The following is an 18,477-nucleotide window of genomic DNA, read 5'->3' as shown; positions in this document are numbered from 1 at the left end:
GGTCACATGATTGTTATGGTCCAGCACGAATATATCGGAGTAATATTTGAAACATATTGATTGTAATTTGTTTGTCTGGGTCTGTATGTATCTAAAACATCTCATTTGGTGAATGTTGACCATTCAGCGAGGTCACATGATCATTATGGTCCAGCACGAATATATCGGAGTAATATTTGAAACATATTGATTGTAATTTGTTTGTCTTCATTCATATTTTAACATCTTATCTTTAAACATTTCAGCATTTAGTCTTCTTCAGTAGACATATATACGGTAACATTCATTGAAAGGAAATGACATCATCATCATTCATTGAAAGGAAATGACATCATCGTCATTCATTGAAAGGAAATGACATCATCGTCATGCATTGTTTGATGACGGCCGGCACGTCATTTAGCGGCGGAACATTCCTGAAGTTGATTAAGAAACAGAAATGATCAAGACGCATAATGAACATTTTAATTTAAAGTATATGGATCGATACAATATAGCCTATAAGAAATCACGTAATAAAAACATTGTGTTTTGTTTTTATAAATTTGAGTCATTTCCTATTTTCAAGTCATGAATTTGTAAATAAAAGATGATTGTTAAATGAAAAGACATGTGTGTTTTTTTAATTGTTTTCTTTTTAACCATAAAAGTGTGTATTTGAATTCAATTCTATAGAAACAAAGGTTTTCAGAAATAATCAAGTAATTGAAATCATTCAACTATTGTTATACTAAATAAGGAAATTGCTTAAAAAAGGAAAGGACTTTAGATGGTTGATTAGAAATTCAGCCAGAATGCACATGTTAAATTAAGGTTACAAATTTGAAATACACAAATTTCAAATATACTAGCCTGAATCAAAGAATCTGACAGCATGCAAAAGGTTTACATTAGTTCTGAAAAAATAATAAACCATCGAAATAGCAATTTTTAAAGATTATTGAACTAAACTTATTCTGAAAAGGAAATACGGTGCATTCATTATAGGAAATACAGCGCATTCAGTATAGGAAATATGATGCATTTAGTATAGGAAATATTGTGCATTCAGTATAGGAAATATGTTGCATTCAGTATAGGAAATACGGTGCATTCAGTATAGGAAATAGGTAATATGTTGCATTCAGTATAGGAAATATGTTGCATTCAGTATAGGAAATATGTTGCATTCAGTATAGGAAATATGTTGCATTCAGTATAGGAAATATGTTGCATTCAGTATAGGTAATATGTTGCATTCAGTATAGGAAATATGTTGCATTCAGTATAGGAAATATGTTGCATTCAGTATAGGAAATACGGTGCATTCAGTATAGGAAATATGTTGCATTCAGTATAGGAAATATGTTGCATTCAGTATAGGAAATAGGTAATATGTTGCATTCAGTATAGGAAATATGTTGCATTCAGTATAGGAAATATGTTGCATTCAGTATAGGAAATATGTTGCATTCAGTATAGGAAATATGTTGCATTCAGTATAGGAAATATGTTGCATTCAGTATAGGAAATATGTTGCATTCAGTATAGGTAATATGTTGCATTCAGTATAGGAAATATGTTGCATTCAGTATAGGAAATATGTTGCATTCAGTATAGGAAATATGGTGCATTCAGTATAGGAAATATGTTGCATTCAGTATAGGAAATATGTTGCATTCAGTATAGGAAATATGTTGCATTCAGTATAGGTAATATGTTGCATTCAGTATAGGAAATATGTTGCATTCAGTATAGGAAATATGTTGCATTCAGTATAGGAAATATGTTGCATTCAGTATAGGAAATATGTTGCATTCAGTATAGGTAATATGTTGCATTCAGTATAGGTAATATGTTGCATTCAGTATAGGAAATATGTTGCATTCAGTATAGGTAATATGTTGCATTCAGTATAGGAAATATGTTGCATTCAGTATAGGAAATATGTTGCCTTCAGTATAGGTAATATGTTGCATTCAGTATAGGAAATATGTTGCATTCAGTATAGGAAATATGTTGCATTCAGTATAGGAAATATGTTGCATTCAGTATAGGAAATATGTTGCATTCAGTATAGGAAATATGTTGCATTCAGTATAGGTAATATGTTGCATTCAGTATAGGAAATAGGTAATATGTTGCATTCAGTATAGGAAATATGTTGCATTCAGTATAGGAAATATGTTGCATTCAGTATAGGAAATACGGTGCATTCAGTATAGGAAATATGTTGCATTCAGTATAGGAAATATGTTGCATTCAGTATAGGAAATACGGTGCATTCAGTATAGGAAATATGTTGCATTCAGTATAGGAAATACGGTGCATTCAGTATAGGAAATACGGTGCATTCAGTATAGGAAATATGGTGCATTCAGTATAGGAAATATGGTGCATTCAGTATAGGAAATATGGTGCATTCAGTATAGGAAATACGGTGCATTCAGTATAGGAAATATGGTGCATTCAGTATAGGAAATACGGTGCATTCAGTATAGGAAATACGGTGCATTCAGTATAGGAAATACGGTGCATTCAGTATAGGAAATACGGTGCATTCAGTATAGGAAATATGGTGCATTCAGTATAGGAAATACGGTGCATTCAGTATAGGAAATACGGTGCATTCAGTATAGGAAATAGGTAATATGTTGCATTCAGTATAGGAAATATGTTGCATTCAGTATAGGAAATACTGTGCATTCTGTATAGGAAATAAGGTGCATTTCAGTATAGGAAATACGGTGCATCCAGTAAAGGAAATATGGTGCATTCAGTATAGGAAATATGTTGCATTCAGTATAGGAAATACTGTGCATTGTGTATAGGAAATAAGGTGCATTTCAGTATAGGAAATACGGTGCATTCAGTATAGGAAATAAGGTGCATTTCAGTATAGGAAATACGGTGCATTCAGTATAGGAAATACTGTGTATTCAGTATAGGCACTAAGGTGCATTCACTTCAGTATAGAAAATATGGTGCATTCAGTATAGCAAAGACTGTGTGCCTTGAGTATAGGAAATACAGTGCACTCAGTTAAGTAAATGCGCTGCATTTAGTACAGGAAGTACGGTGCCATCAATTTAGGAAACACAGTGCATTTAGAATAGCAAATGCGGTGCATTTAGTATAGGAAAGAAGATGCATTCAGTAAAGTAAATATGGTGCAATTATAGTATAGGAAATATGGTGCATTCATAATTTAGGAAATGCAGTGCATCCAGTATAGGAAATATGGTAATGTGAGTGAAGACAGAGAAATGTGGTCTCAAATGTCATCCTGAATAATAATCCTGTAGTATTAGCAATAAATATGCCAAAATATATTCAGGCTGTATGCTTTCAGACTCTAACAAATGTATTTGGATTATTATGAATTTAAAATTTCGGGGATTTTTTTGTGAATTTGTACATTAGTTAAAAATTAATTTGTGTGATTTTGAATTTCAACCTTCTAAATTTGTTTGTTTTAAGTTATGTTTTAGGATTGTAGAATAAAAAATAAATAGAAATAAAGATAATTAACTTTGGTGAATTTTATTGAATTTTATTTAGGCGGTTTAAAAGAACATTGTAATTTCAGCTACAGTGCATTTTACTTATATAACATTCAATTGTTTAAGGTTTAAATAATATTTATTTCAGTAAAACATTGTCAAGATATATAAAGTTTAAGCATTTAATCAAGGGATCTTTTACTGTGGCAATTCAATTACTAAAGCAAGTGAAAAATATTTATAAGACAAGTGATATATGATTAAAACAAAATTAAATCACGACAGAATTTGACAGACTTAATATACATGTATGCAGTAATGTATCATGTGTATGTATTCTTTATATAAAAGATGTTCAATACAGTATGCTTCTAATCTGAAGGAATTTCCATGTAAAACATCGTAAAAAAATATCTGTTCAGTCGTTTTGACAATTAATTGCACTCATCATATTAGCAGCAACGGTTAAATTTGATAAAATACTGGCGATTTTCAGGAAAACATGTTGCAAGAATGTGAAATATTTTAATCAAAGTAATGGTCAATACATTTATCATAATATGCCAGTGAATTAGAATGGTACGATCATTTATTTGTTTAATGTTTATGTGAGTGTTCAAACTGTTTCCAATAATATTGGTAGAAGCTACAGCCAAATGGCTTCAGGGCTACATACCACCATTAGTTGTGTTCCACTGTGAATAGAAGCATTTCAAATATTTCTTGGGAGAAATTAAAACAAAGTGAATTATTTATGGTAAAATGTTACAGTGGGAATTGTTTAGACATTTGTGACATTTCTATCTGGATTTAGTGCTTAACAAGTGTAACCGAAAAAGAGATATGAGAAATTGCCTTTAACAATTCAAACATAATTCAATTTAGCAATTACTTTTTTTTACAACTTGCATGACTTTGACATAAACTTGATATGATTGTGGAGGCTTTAGTTTTAAACTACTCTTATGAGAAAATTTAACTCGGAGCTTCATATATAACTTTTTTATTTTTTATTTTTTTTTTATTTAGTAGGCTACTAGCTATATATAGTGATTAGTTAAATGATACTAAAATGATTAAATATATATAAACCAAACAATTGATTTTTTATCAAGTTATTTAAAATTATAAAAATAATTAAATTTTTATAGTGAAATTATATGAATTACATTTTATCAGTTTACATTATTTTTTTTTATAATTACTCAATAATTTTTGCAAATAATCATGAAATGATATTTAACATTATTGCAAATAATCAGTTAATAAGAAGTTTACAATTAACTTTGTTTTAGGCTTAAATTTTAGTTGGAGGATTACCTTTCGTATATTATTTCAGGAGAATATTACTAAATTCATATAATTATGAGTTTATACATGAATGATACAGAAAATTACGCAAAAAGGATAAAGCTTGGAGTAAAACTCAAAATTATAGAACAGGTGAGTCTTATTTTCTTTGATTCCAATGTGAATGAAACAAATATTTAGATAAAAATAATTAGTTTATTTCTTGTATTTAGGGAAAATAAGAAGCAATATTGCTGGACTGACCTCAGCTCATATTGTGGGTGGCAAGAAAAACCCCCATCTGTAACATATGTGAAATTTACTCGAAATGTCCTAAGCAATGTTATTCTGACTGAATTAAATATACCAATGTATTATTTTGAAAATTATTTGATTAATGAAAAATTAAATAGAAAGAAGAATATTTTGTGTTAAAAAAAAAAAGTCAACAACTAAAAACAAATTGTGATTAATATTGAGTACCTGAATGTATTGTTCTACATGTCAAATTTAAACATTAAAAAAAATTGCTATAATTCAGATATTTTTTTATTTCAATTAAAATGATCATCAACTTTTAATGATATTTGGAAAATATTTATTAATTCTGTGATTAAATTCATGTTCTGGATGGAACTTCTAAAAATTGAGCATTTTTCCTACATTTCATAATGACTCAAAACGTTAGCGTTCATGCATTATTTGTTGTTAAATGTTAAAATTTCAGGGTAATTTGTTTCAAATGTTTATGATTAATTCGTACAATTAGCGGAGTAGGTAAGTAATTAGGTATGCAGTTTAATGAGTCATAAAGTTGTAATATTGAAACTTGCTAATTACAACGCTCTATTTCGTTTACATTATTGACAACTGATTTGTATTGACATGTCAGGTCAGCTAGGTTATGAATGCATTTAGTCAAAGATCACTTGAAAATAAATACACTGTTTCAAGTTTGAAAAAAAAAAGTTTGATTTCTGATCTTTAAATTGGTTTGTTATATACATTAAAATTATGATAATTATGGTATTTTAAACATTGGACCGATGGTTAGGAACTTTTTAAAAGCTGCTCTCTCACAGATTGAACGTTTTGACAACTTTTTTATTTTTTGTCTTGGAATGAGCCATTTTTTGGAAACCAGTTATATAAGACTGCTGACAAAATGTTAGATCGCAGATTTTTTTTATTCAAGTTCAAAAATTGATGTTTTATGCATTTCTTAAATGGTTTAAACCACAATTAAAACATTAATTTCTGGACGGAAATATAAAAAATTGCGATCTGATTTTTTTGTCAGCAGTCTTTCATCACTGGTTTGCAGATATTTATGCAAAAATTTGCTCTTTCCAAGACAAAAAATAAAAAAGTTACACACCACCATTTCTTGTTGACAAGATTTTAGTGAAGCCATGAGGTGCATCTTTTTGAGGAAATACGGATGAGAGCACAAGGATTATATTAAAAATTTGCAATTATAATTAAAATTTACTTTTGTTATTTAAATGGCAGGAAGACAATTTATGCCAGCCTGAAGATAAATATCAGAAAGTCACAATAATTATTTAAATGTACTAATATGGTAAAATCTTAATTTGACTCTTTCAATGACATTTGCTAATTACAAATACATAAATTGTGCCAGTTTAGCAGTGAAATATGTTACAATCGACTCGGTTATTTATAGTCAGTGACTATTTAGCAAAGAAAATTGATATGTATTTTATCAGTCATAGACATATTAAATTTTAACACAGATGGGTCACTTGACACATAATATGGTTATGCGATATCTTTGAAGTGTAATTAAATTTGTCGTTTAATGCACGCTTCAGCAAGTAAACTGGCCCATATTTTGAATTATAATACTCTGGATGTGTCGGAATCGGTAGAACTAGTTACAAATTTCCTATTTTATGACATGCTAAGCATCGCTGTTAACTTAATATATCTTAATGCTTAGAGAAGAAATATCAATGATATTCTGAAATCTCCTTCGAATAACTGATTTAACAATTATCATGTTGACCCTGTTGAGTCAACAATTATCATGTTGACCCTGTTGAGTTAACAATTATCATGTTGACCCTGTTGAGTTAACAATTATCATGTTGACGGCCTGTTGAGTTAACAATTATCATGTTGACCCCGTTGAGTTAACAATTATCATGTTGACCCCGTTGAGTTAACAATTATCATGTTGACCCCGTTGAGTTAACAATTATCATGTTTACCCCGTTGAGTTAATAATTATCATGTTGACCCTGTTGAGAATAATATGAACTTTGTTCATGAACTGTTCATGATCTTAGTTCATGAACTATTTAGGAACCATTGAATGGCATATTGGACAAATCAAGTTCATGAACTAAGTGGGAGTTCATGAACTTTCAAGTTCATGAACTCCCATTTAGTTCATGAACTCAATTTGTCCAAACTGTCATTCATGAATAGTTCATGAACTGTTCATAAATTTAGTTCATGAATAGTTCATCCATTTCTCGACAGGGTAATTATTGTACTATGATCGATGCATGATGTGACTGCATGTAAACTGTTTTTTTCCTTGACTTTTTAGGCAGGGGTAATTTATATGAACTTGTATTCTTGTTCAATGTCTTCCAACTTCATTTCTTCATAAATTTTCATTATAGTTTCACCTTGATTTTCCCTAACTCTCTGAAATGGCTTATCAGCAAATAGGGAAACTCTCTGAAATGGCTTATCAGCAAATAGTAGGCTGTGTTTTGTCCTCCCTCTGATACTGTGATGGGTGGTACTTACAGTCCAGAGATAAATTATGGGGTGGGGGATCAGGTTGTCTCAGGGCTTGGTAGTAATAGTTTAATGCTTTATTAAGGGCAGTGTTATGAAAGTAAACGGTTTTAGTGTCATCATAAATGCATTGTTTGGCATAAACCAACATTTAAAGGGCAGTGTTATGAAAATATATTGTTTTGGTGTCAAAATAAAATGTTTTGCATAGACCAACATTAAGGGCAGTGTTCTGAAAATATATGGTTTTAGTCTCATTGTAGTGTTTTGCATAGACCAACATTAAGGGCAGTGTTCTGAAAATATATGGTTTTAGTCTCATTGCAGTGAATGGAGACCTGTAATTGGTGCACTGTCTATCTGTATGTCTGCATACATGGTCACCAGTCGGTTGCCTTAATGTCTTTTCAATATTAGTTTAAACTTGGTAATATGATTGTGCTAAGGCCTAAAAAATACATTCGGTTGGGGTTACCTGACCCTACCTTATAATGGAATAGTCACAGATCCTACTGTTTTTATAGTCAATTGGTAAAAAAATAAAATAATAAAATAAATATTTCTTTTTAGTGTGTGTTTTAATATGTAGTTAAAACTATATAAAGCTTTGTATAGATTGCAAATTACTTTAAAGCCATTTTCTAATGAGGATAATAACGTTCTCATTTTAAGTCTTAAATAAAAAATACATAAAAAAGAGCCTAAGTCATACCCTACCTGTTTTTGAAAAAGGGTGTAACCCTAACCAAACTAAAAAAAATTGCCTAACTTATTGTCAATATCTTTGATATATAGTTTTTTTTTGTAATATGTAACTTGCTGATGCATATTAAAAGTATGCAAATAAATATATATATCAATCTTTCTATCTATGTCTAATCTTTCAGGATCTTACTTAATTTTATTTATACTTTGACCAAACAATCTCCTTTAAAACATTATGTTTTAATTTTTTTTGCCTATTTAATGCTTTAACTTTACAAAATCATGTACCAAAATTCACCGACAATTTTGCTTTATGAATATAAACAATTTTCATTAATTTGAATTTTCCACGACCCAAATTATCTCATTGAAATTACTTTAAAAACATATTTTCTTTGTTTGGCCTCAATTGCTTTTATTTTGCAAGTTGTGGTGTAGAATTTCACTGATAATTTTGCTAAATGAATATGGAGGGTTGTCATTAATTTTAGACAATATAGTAAGATAAGAGATAATTATAAACTTGGGTGTCTCTTTTTGGCAAATTAATTACAGGTTCAATCTTTTTGCTGTCATACCGTAGTTATTCTAAATCTTAAAGTTACTGTATTGCTTAAATTGAAAATTTGGGTACCAAATTTCTTAGGTAATTGGTAATTCTAAACAGGGGTCATGATCAGGAACAGACTCATGTCTGAGTCCTGACTGACAGACCTCACTCAAGACAGACTCAAAAAGGCACTTTTATGAAAGAACAAAAAATCTTCTTTTTTCCACACTTACAAAATGTTATTGTGTATAAATATATTAAATTGTAAAATATCAGAAAAGTAATATAATTCAGAAAAGTCTGACATCAATCGTTGATGTGGAACTGCGATTGCAAAACTTTGTCATTTTAGTTATTAGAACTTGGCTGAACTTTTTCATTGATGTTGAACTTGGCTGAACTTAGCTGAACTTTTTCATTGATGTTGAAATTGGCTGAATTTTTTCAGTGATGTTGAACAGTAAATTGAAAATTTGGGTACCAAATTTCTTAGGTAATTGGTAATTCTAAACAGGGGTCATGATCAGGAACAGACTCATGTCTGAGTCCTGACTGACAGACCTCACTCAAGACAGACTCAAAAAGGCACTTTTATGAAAGAACAAAAAATCTTCTTTTTTCCACACTTACAAAATGTTATTGTGTATAAATATATTAAATTGTAAAATATCAGAAAAGTAATATAATTCAGAAAAGTCTGACATCAATCGTTGATGTGGAACTGCGATTGCAAAACTTTGTCATTTTAGTTATTAGAACTTGGCTGAACTTTTTCATTGATGTTGAACTTGGCTGAACTTAGCTGAACTTTTTCATTGATGTTGAAATTGGCTGAATTTTTTCAGTGATGTTGAACTTGGCTAAACTTTTTCATTGATGTTGAACTTGGCTGAACTTTTTCATTGATGTTGAACTTGGCTGAACTTTTTCATTGATGTTCATGAACTTGGCTGAACTTTTTCTTTGATGTTGAACTTGGCTGAACTTTTTCTTTGATGTTGAACTTGGCTGAACTTATTTCATTGATGTTACACTTGGCTGAACTTTTTCATTGATGTTAAACTTGGCTGAACTTTTTCGCTGATGTTGAACTTAGCTGCATGAACTTTTTCATTGACGTGGAACTTTGCTGTATTTTATTACTTAATTTGAATGTTTTCAGTGCTTGAAAAAAAGCTTAAAGGAAATTTAAGTTACAATGAAATAAAGATTTGTATTTTTGAACTTAGTCTTGAGACTGGCTATCATCATGATGACTGAGCTAGATCTTTATAGCTGAATGGCCATAATGCTGAAATCAATCAAGCTTGGACCTTCACACTCTGGGGAAAGCAATTAGAATTAAGGCACTCAACAGGAATTTAAAGAAAGAAGATAAAATAGTATAAGCAATTTGTTGCAGATTTGTTGGAAGAAATTAGGACTGCTTGATACTTATACTGTCAGTTTCTTAGAAAGAAAAATATAAGGGAAATTGATTGTGAAAGTATGGAGAGCTATATTCAGGACACTGACTGATTGACATTTGAAGGATTTGTTGTTGTCTGTGTTCTGGAGATAAGTTGGGGTATCATCATTATAAGCCTAGAGGCCGTTGTGGTCATGCAAAAGCTTTCATCCTTAAAAATCTATTGTTAAAAGATTATACCACCAGCTTGCATTATGTTCACTTGGAAAGAAGCATGTTCAGTGTGCAAAATTAACCTTTTTGACCCGATAGCTAATGGGGCTACAGACTTTGTGATATCTGTAGCCCAAGCCAGATTTCCATAGCCCACAGGTTAACAAAAAAGACAACGCATCTTGAGCACCTTATATGGTTAAAAGTAAGGAATGATATGACAATTAACTGTCTGGGAGTTAGATTGTTATTGGCCCTGAAAAATGTAAGCACAATGGTTTCATCGGGAGTGGGGCTATTTTAAAGGATTTTTTCGTAGCCCGGGTCATTTTTTCGTCGCCACGGGCAATCAGGCTACCCGTTTATGTTGCACACTGCATGCTTAATAGAATAACTAAGGAAAAAGTAACTAATTAGTACACATGAAGTCATGTTAGGTGAGTGATAGTAATTATGTCTTGTACACTGTGCATCAAGGCGTACGGGGGTGGATATAGGATTGGAAGTTAGAGGGGGGCGTAACTTAGAGGCGTCATCTTTTGAGTTGCGCACCTCCCTCCAAATTGGAAATCATTTGGTTAAAAGTGTTGTCAGGGGGGTTAAGGGGTACTCCCTCATACCTAGGCGTAAATTGTAGTGGGCAGTGTTTTTTCCGACTATTTTGGAACAGAATTATGGACCAATTTTCCTTTTAAAAACATCATATTTTTTCCCCCTACCCAGTCGAGGCCTAAAAGATTTTTGTTTGAAAACAAGTTGAACATTATTGGAATCAAGTTAGTTATTTTCACCTTTTTGCCAAAACAAAGCTCTTTTCTGACGTACCGAAGGCCTCCGCCACTTTTACCTTAAAAGTGAATAAAACACTGGTAGAGTTGTATCTACCTTTCTTGACTGACAATTTAATTAAGCTTCGTGTCAACATGTGCTGCTCTTTTTTGCATTGTATATTTAAGTGTTATAATTTTATACTTTTTTGCTGGACAAGATTTGTGACCAATTTAAAAGTATGATTTTCCCTTAATTTTGGAATATATTTTTTTAATTTTTGCTCTCAAAAAAAATATTGAAATATGTCATTTAAACTCACTTCTTCCCAATAATTAAGCCTTTTTAAAAATTCATGAAACATTTTTTTAATTGTGCATTTTTAGTTATCTTCATTTTAGAATGTACAATGTGTTTAAAAAATAAATTCAAATTAAATACAGATTAAACTTAAATTAATATAATGTTAATAATAGACAATAACCAAATTTCTAGTAAGATATTATGATAATAATACCTTTTTTGATTAATTTTATGTTTCCCTATTTTTTTAAGAATTCTTAGAATAATAAATAATCTCATCTTTCTATTATTAAAATAGTTGGGATTTTAATACACACATGTGATATTTTGCACATTTTCATTCTAATAGACTTGCATACATGTATTTTCATTGTTTTCCATGTTTCTTTTGTATTTCAAAAACTAAATGAAAGTAAATATTTTGCATACTAAAATAGTGTTAGTTTACATTTTTAACACATTTTAAGGGGCAAGGTGTAAAAATATTGGTTTGTTATCGACAAGTTCATAATCATCAATAGACATCTCTAGTAATACTATTAATGAAATTGTCTTTCATTTGATTGGTTCATTGTAATCAAATCTGAAATCTGATTGGTCAAGTGGAAAATTTGTTTGGATCTGATTGGCTGTAAGGAATTCTTTGATCGTTGACCTTTGTTTACTATTTTAGCTGTTGCTACATGTTTAAGGGTCAATATTGTTTGTAAAACATGAAAACACAGTGTGTATTTAAAATTTTAGATTTTTGCCAAAACATTTAATTTTCAACTGTTTTGAAAATATTTTTTAACTGATTTGAAGTTATTGAAGTCATTATGTGTTTGTTAGTAATATATACAGTGGTATATAATTGTGATATTATTTAAACAGTTAGAATAAATGTTGGACATCTAGTATAGAATTTAGTATAATATTCTATCTAACTTGGATTATATGTACATGTTTGAATGATTTTATGTCAAAAATGAGGATTTTACCTAAAAACTGGTGTACCCGGAACCACAATGTTTGTTCAAAGGTAGGAGATTAGATTGAAATGTATAAAAAAATTAATGACAACAGTTTTGTTGGTGATATTATTGTTGTATTATATGCTGGAGAGAGAAAACAATCATACAAGTAAACAATCATACAAGTGTGTTTTTTAATAAATTATAAATAATCTTATAAAGAATTTTTTTTGGTGTGTTTTCATATGAATTAAAATTAATGTCCACAATATTTATCTATTGAATATTTTTTCATGTCAAAATGAATGCTTAGTTATACAATTCCAAATGTGTCATATTTTAATACAAAAATGATAGGAATTGAATTTCATATTCTTGGTATAATCTGTTGTTGTCATCATTCAGCTGTGCAAAAATGTTGGCTATTAAATCACACAATACTGAAAATTATTAAACAGATATATATTTCAATGAAACTTGGTACAAATGTTGCCATCGACATTTTACACTTGTTGAGTTTTTTTTATAAAATAATTTCACAAACATTCATAATTATGTTCAAATAATTTTCAATGACATCATCTAAGACAATTATATAACAAAAGCGTGGATTTGGCCAAAAGGGGAATAACACTAACATGATTAATATATAATGTTTAAATTATATTAAATTGTTTTTTAATCTTTTTAAATCAACAAACATATCGACAGATATGTCTCTTTAAAAAGTAAAAATAATAATTAAAAAACATGGATTTTTTAACTTGGGTAGGGGAATATATGCTTTTTCAGATAGTGAATGAGACCAATTTTTTGCCCCCCCCCCCCCAAAACAACAAACAACACTGAAATTGAAACAGAGCCCCTTTGTTTTCCTCACTTCAGAAAGGCTTAAAATCGTCACATATAGCTTTAATATGAAACTTTTACAACTTCTTATTGTAGTTAATTAAAGACCATTGGAGACATTATCAGATCACTAATGGCAATCAATTTCATTCAAATGGGGTGTGAAATAATGTAAGATGATACAAAGATATGATCATAATGTTGTGTCTACAATGGGTAGATAATTGTGTAACCTTCAGACGGAAAGTAATGGCCCTGGGCAGTTTCAATGTTTAATGGAGTAATTGTGATGTAAAACAGAGGTATTGAATGGTGAATTTTTATGAATCTATACCTTATTTGTTTGCAACGGCAGAGTGGTTGAGTGTTTATATATAAGTCTCTGGATCAGGGGGGTCACAGGTTCAGTCTTGAATTGGAGCTCCAATACAACAACAACAACAACAACAACATCTTTTGATGCATTCAAGCAATTATGCCTATAGCATACAGTATTATATTGGTATTATATGCTTGTAGAGTATGGGTCTATTATCCCTGCCCCTATCCCCTCTGCCCCACCCACTGGCTTGAATGCCTGACAACCCTGCCTCAATTGACATCCATCAATATAATTAACTGAAAATTATTTTAAGTATTTTAAAATGTAATGTTATATATATGATCTCCAATCTAAGATGGCAGCTCTTTGCTAGCAAAATAGTGTGATATGGTGTGAAAAAGCTGTTTGCCAGCAAGAAAGTGTAAAATGGTGTGATAACCGCACTTAATGAACATAAATCAATTGTGCTGAAGCTCCTTCACAAAAATTACTGCATTTGTGTATGCCAGGTCTTTTTTTCAATCAAGTCTCATATGATTCAATGTTCCTAGCATGCAGTTTGGTATGAAAGTATATTGAAAATCATTTTGTTAAATTACGTTTTGTTTTGCATTGGATGTTAACTGAGCATGGCTTAAATTGAAAGAAACTGACAAAAGATAAAGTTAATTTTGGTTGCTGTTGTGCTATTCTTTTTAAACCTTACACCCTTAATGCATTGCATTGACAGGTTTTGAACCTTTCAGCATGTTAAAAATTGAGATCAGTCGTTATATATATGCTCACAATTCTTGTGAGTCAACAGATTAAGTCTGTGAAAAAAGATCATTAAAATGATTATTATTTCCATAAATTGACATAAAGTTCATCAAATCAATTTTGTGGAGCACATTTAATAGTTCCATTAAGCTTGGAGTTAGTGGTTTTGCTCAAAGCCTTGTAAAATGACCTTAGGGCAGTTTTCAATATTATTATTATTCTAAGACAGTATTCAATATTATTCTTATTCGTAGATGGTATTCAATATTATTCTCATCCTTAGACAGTATTTAATATAATTCTTATCCTTTGTGATGGTATTCAATATCATTATTATCCTTAGACGGTATTCAATATTATTCTCATCCTTAGACAGTATTCAATATTATTCTTATCCTTAGACAGTATTCAATATTATTATTATGCCCCCCTTCGAAGAAGAGGGGTATATTGCTTTGCACAGGCATGTCGGTATGTCGGTCGGTCGGTCGGTCCGTCGGTAGACCAAAGCTTGTCCGAGTGATAACTCAACAATCCCTGGATGTATGGTCATCAAACTTCACATGAAGGTTGGGGCTGACCAGTAGATGACCCCTATTGATTTTGGGGGTCATCGGGTCAAAGGTCAAGGTCACAGTGACCTTTAATGGTAAAATAATTTTAAAGGTTGTCCGAGTGATAACTCAACGATGCCTGCACCCATGGCCCTCAAACTTGACATGGAGGTTGGGCCTGACCAGTAGTTGACCCCTATTGTTTTTGGGGGTCATCAGGCCAAAGGTCAAGGTCACAGTGACCTTGAATGGTAAAAGGTTGTCCGAGTGATAACGTGACAATGCCTGCACCCATGGCCCTCAAACTTGACATGGAGGTTGGGCCTGACCAGTAGCTGACCCCTATTGTTTTTGGGGGTCATCAGGCCAAAGGTCACGGTCACAGTGACCTTGAATGGTAAAAGGTTGTCCGAGTGATAACGTGACAATGCCTGCACCCATGGCCCTCAAACTTGACTTGGAGGTTGGGCCTGACCAGTAGTTGACCTCTATTGTTTTTGGGGGTCATCAGGCCAAAGGTCAAGGTCACAGTGACCTTGAATGGTAAAAGGTTGTCCGAGTGATAACGTGACAATGCCTGCACCCATGGCCCTCAAACTTGACTTGGAGGTTGGGCCTGACCAGTAGTTGACCCCTATTGTTTTTGGGGGTCATCAGGCCAAAGGTCAAGGTCACAGTGACCTTGAATGGTAAAAGGTTGTCCGAGTGATAACGTGACAATGCCTGCACCCATGGCCCTCAAACTTGACTTGGAGGTTGGGCCTGACCAGTAGCTGACCCCTATTGTTTTTTGGGCTCAATGGGTCAAAGGTCAAGGTCACAGTGACCTTTAATGGTAAAAGGTTGTTCATGTGATAACTCAACAATGCCTGCACCCATGGCCCTCAAACTTGACTTGGAGGTTGGGCCTGACCAGTTGATGACCCCTATTGTTTTTGGGGGTCATTGGGCCAAAAGTCAAGGTCAAAGTGACCTTGAATGGTAAAAGGTTGTCCGAGTGATAACGTGACAATGCCTGCACCCATGGCCCTCAAATTGGACTTGGAGAATTGGCCTGACCAGGAGATGACCCCTATGGTTTTTGGGGGTCATCTGGCCAAAGGTCAAGGTCACAGTGACCTGGAATGGTAAAAGGTTGTCCGAGTGATAACTCAACAATGCCTGCACCCATGGCCCTCAAACTTGATTTGGAGATTGAGCCTGGCCAGAAGATTGTCCCTATTAATTTTAGGGGTCAAGGTCACAGTGACCTAGAATGATAAAAGGTTGTCCGAGTGATAACTCAACAATGCCTGCACCCATGGCCCTCAAACTTGACATGGAGGTTGGGCCTGACCAGTAGATGACCCCTATTGATTTTAGGGGTCAAAGGTCAAGGTCACAGTGACCTTGAAAGCAAACTCGACAATTCTTGGACCTATGGTCATCAAACTTGACATGAAGGTTGGGCCTGCCCAGTAGATGACCCCTATCGACTTTGGGGGTCATCAGGTCAAGGTCAATGTCACAGTAACCTTTAACGCAAAAAAGTTAACAAATCTTCCCCCACTGATTTCTCAACAATGCCTGAACCTATGATCATTAAACTTGACATGGATGTTAAGCCTGACCAGTAGATCACCCTTATTGATTTTAGGATTCATAGAGCCAAAGGTCAAGGTCACAGTGATTTTGAATGGTCAAAGGTTGTCAGAGTGATAACTCAACAATGCCTGAACCCATGGCCTTCAAACTTGACTTGGAGTTGCATCTGACTTGTAGATGACCCCTTATGAATTAAGGGGTCATCAGGTCAAAGGTCAAGGTCACAGTGACCTTGAACGAAAAAAACTTATCTTGTGATAACTTGACAATGCCTGCACCCATGGCCCTCAAACTTGACATTTAGGTTTCTGGTGACCAGCTGATGACTTTGGATTTTGAGTTCATAGAGTCAAAGGTCATGACGGTCATAACACACTTTATCCTCACACTTTAATGGTCATAATCTTAAAACAGCCACAAATTAGCTGTCATTTCGGTCCATGCTTATTTCATTCAATTTTCCATTTAATCCTGACAACATGACGCTCAGGGGGGGCATAATGTTTGACAAACATCTCTTGTTATTATCTTTTTAGATACATGCTTTTGTTATTCCATTCAGTTTTTTGGCCAGTTATTTTTACTGTCCAAACAAAACACTCTGATTCTACTCTTAAACTTAATTCAGATCCAAGTTGGGTATTGAAATATGTAACAGCCCCCTATGAGAGGTTGTCAAGATGATGTTTTATTTTTATAGATTTCCATAATAATTTTTTTCATTGAAATTAATAAATAATGTCATGTTTTTTGTTTATCTTCAGAGCTCAGACAATGTTGTGTGGGAGACTCACAAAGTTGGGCTAACCAGGGTAAGTAATCCTTTCAATCATTAGTGTTTTTGCTCACGTCTCTAAAAATGGGATCCCTGAATAGATTTTGATTTCATTATAATTAAGAAAGCTTTCAATGAAACTTAGCGCTTTTGATGAAACTTGGCTCTTATGTTCCATTTAGTTATTATAATTAAATAGGTTTTATTAAGCTGTTGATTCAGCAGTTTGCACGCACTCGCTGGCTAGTATCATAATGAAAGTTAATGACATTTGCTTGCCTTTACAATGAAATCAGCAGCTAGCTGTGTCTGGCTTATGCCAAATTGTTGAGAATACTATGTTGGTACTGAGATGGAGGAAGTTTATCCAGCGAGCAAGACAGCATTAAGAGCAAGGCTTATATGACATCTTAAGATAGCTTTTGATGTAGCAAGCCAGATAAGTTTCCTCTAATAGTAGCCATGTAAACATCCTCTTTCTTTCCACCAACTAAGTATTTGATTGATCCTGCTATTTATCATGTTAATTTGTTCTATTTTACTCGTTTAAAAGTTTCATTATATAATTTAATGCTTAGAGACAGGAGTTATTTTAAGACTTGAGTTGGCGTTGACAGGGTGCAACTACTTGAACCTAGCTTGCCCATTACTCAAAAAAATTGCAAGACATTGAAATCAAACTTGGTACACATGTTGACAGAGACAATAGGCACATTTACAGCAAGGGCCATATCTCTGGCTTTTATTATTGTTGAGTTATGCCCCTTGTTTAACAGAAATAAACCCAGACAATTGTTGGCATTTGCTGCTCAGCACATTTTTTTTTTAGACCTTTTGAGAATCATTGGTAAAACCCATTTGAACATAAAATACTTTCTTTTACACAGGTTCCAGGCTTTGGGTTTGGCATTGCAGTTAGTGGGGGAAGAGACAACCCACACTTCGCCAATGGTGACCCCTCCATCGCTATATCTGATGTGCTCAAAGCTGGGCCTGCGGAGGGAAGATTACAGTAAGGCTGTTTGTAGATTGTTCTTAGAACAGATAATTTTATCTTATATTATTAACAGATGACCCCCTTTTTCAGGCTTTTTGTAAAATGTTCTATATATAGAAAATGATGTCATGTACTATTTATAGCATTTCCACCTCCATCTTCAATTTTGAATCAGGGTAGACTCACTGTA

General features: G+C 32.6%; 1 protein-coding gene across 8 annotated transcripts in view; it reads left to right on the top strand.

Annotated features, from left to right (window-relative positions):
* LOC128221340 (tight junction protein ZO-1-like) overlaps positions 1-18,477 on the top strand; it is an 82,632-nt gene that overhangs the window by 26,388 nt on the left and 37,767 nt on the right. For all 8 annotated transcript variants that reach the window (XM_052929908.1, XM_052929907.1, XM_052929914.1 and 5 more), the window contains 2 exons: positions 17,280-17,327; positions 18,178-18,302. In XM_052929908.1, the coding sequence (XP_052785868.1) occupies positions 17,280-17,327; positions 18,178-18,302 (173 nt within the window). The remainder of the gene's footprint in view (positions 1-17,279; positions 17,328-18,177; positions 18,303-18,477) is intronic.

Source organism: Mya arenaria, chromosome 16 (assembly GCF_026914265.1).
Source record: "Mya arenaria isolate MELC-2E11 chromosome 16, ASM2691426v1".
NCBI classification, from domain to species: domain Eukaryota; kingdom Metazoa; phylum Mollusca; class Bivalvia; order Myida; family Myidae; genus Mya; species Mya arenaria.
The sequence above is the reverse complement of the archived record's forward strand: the minus strand, read 5'-3'. Positions and strand labels throughout refer to the sequence as shown.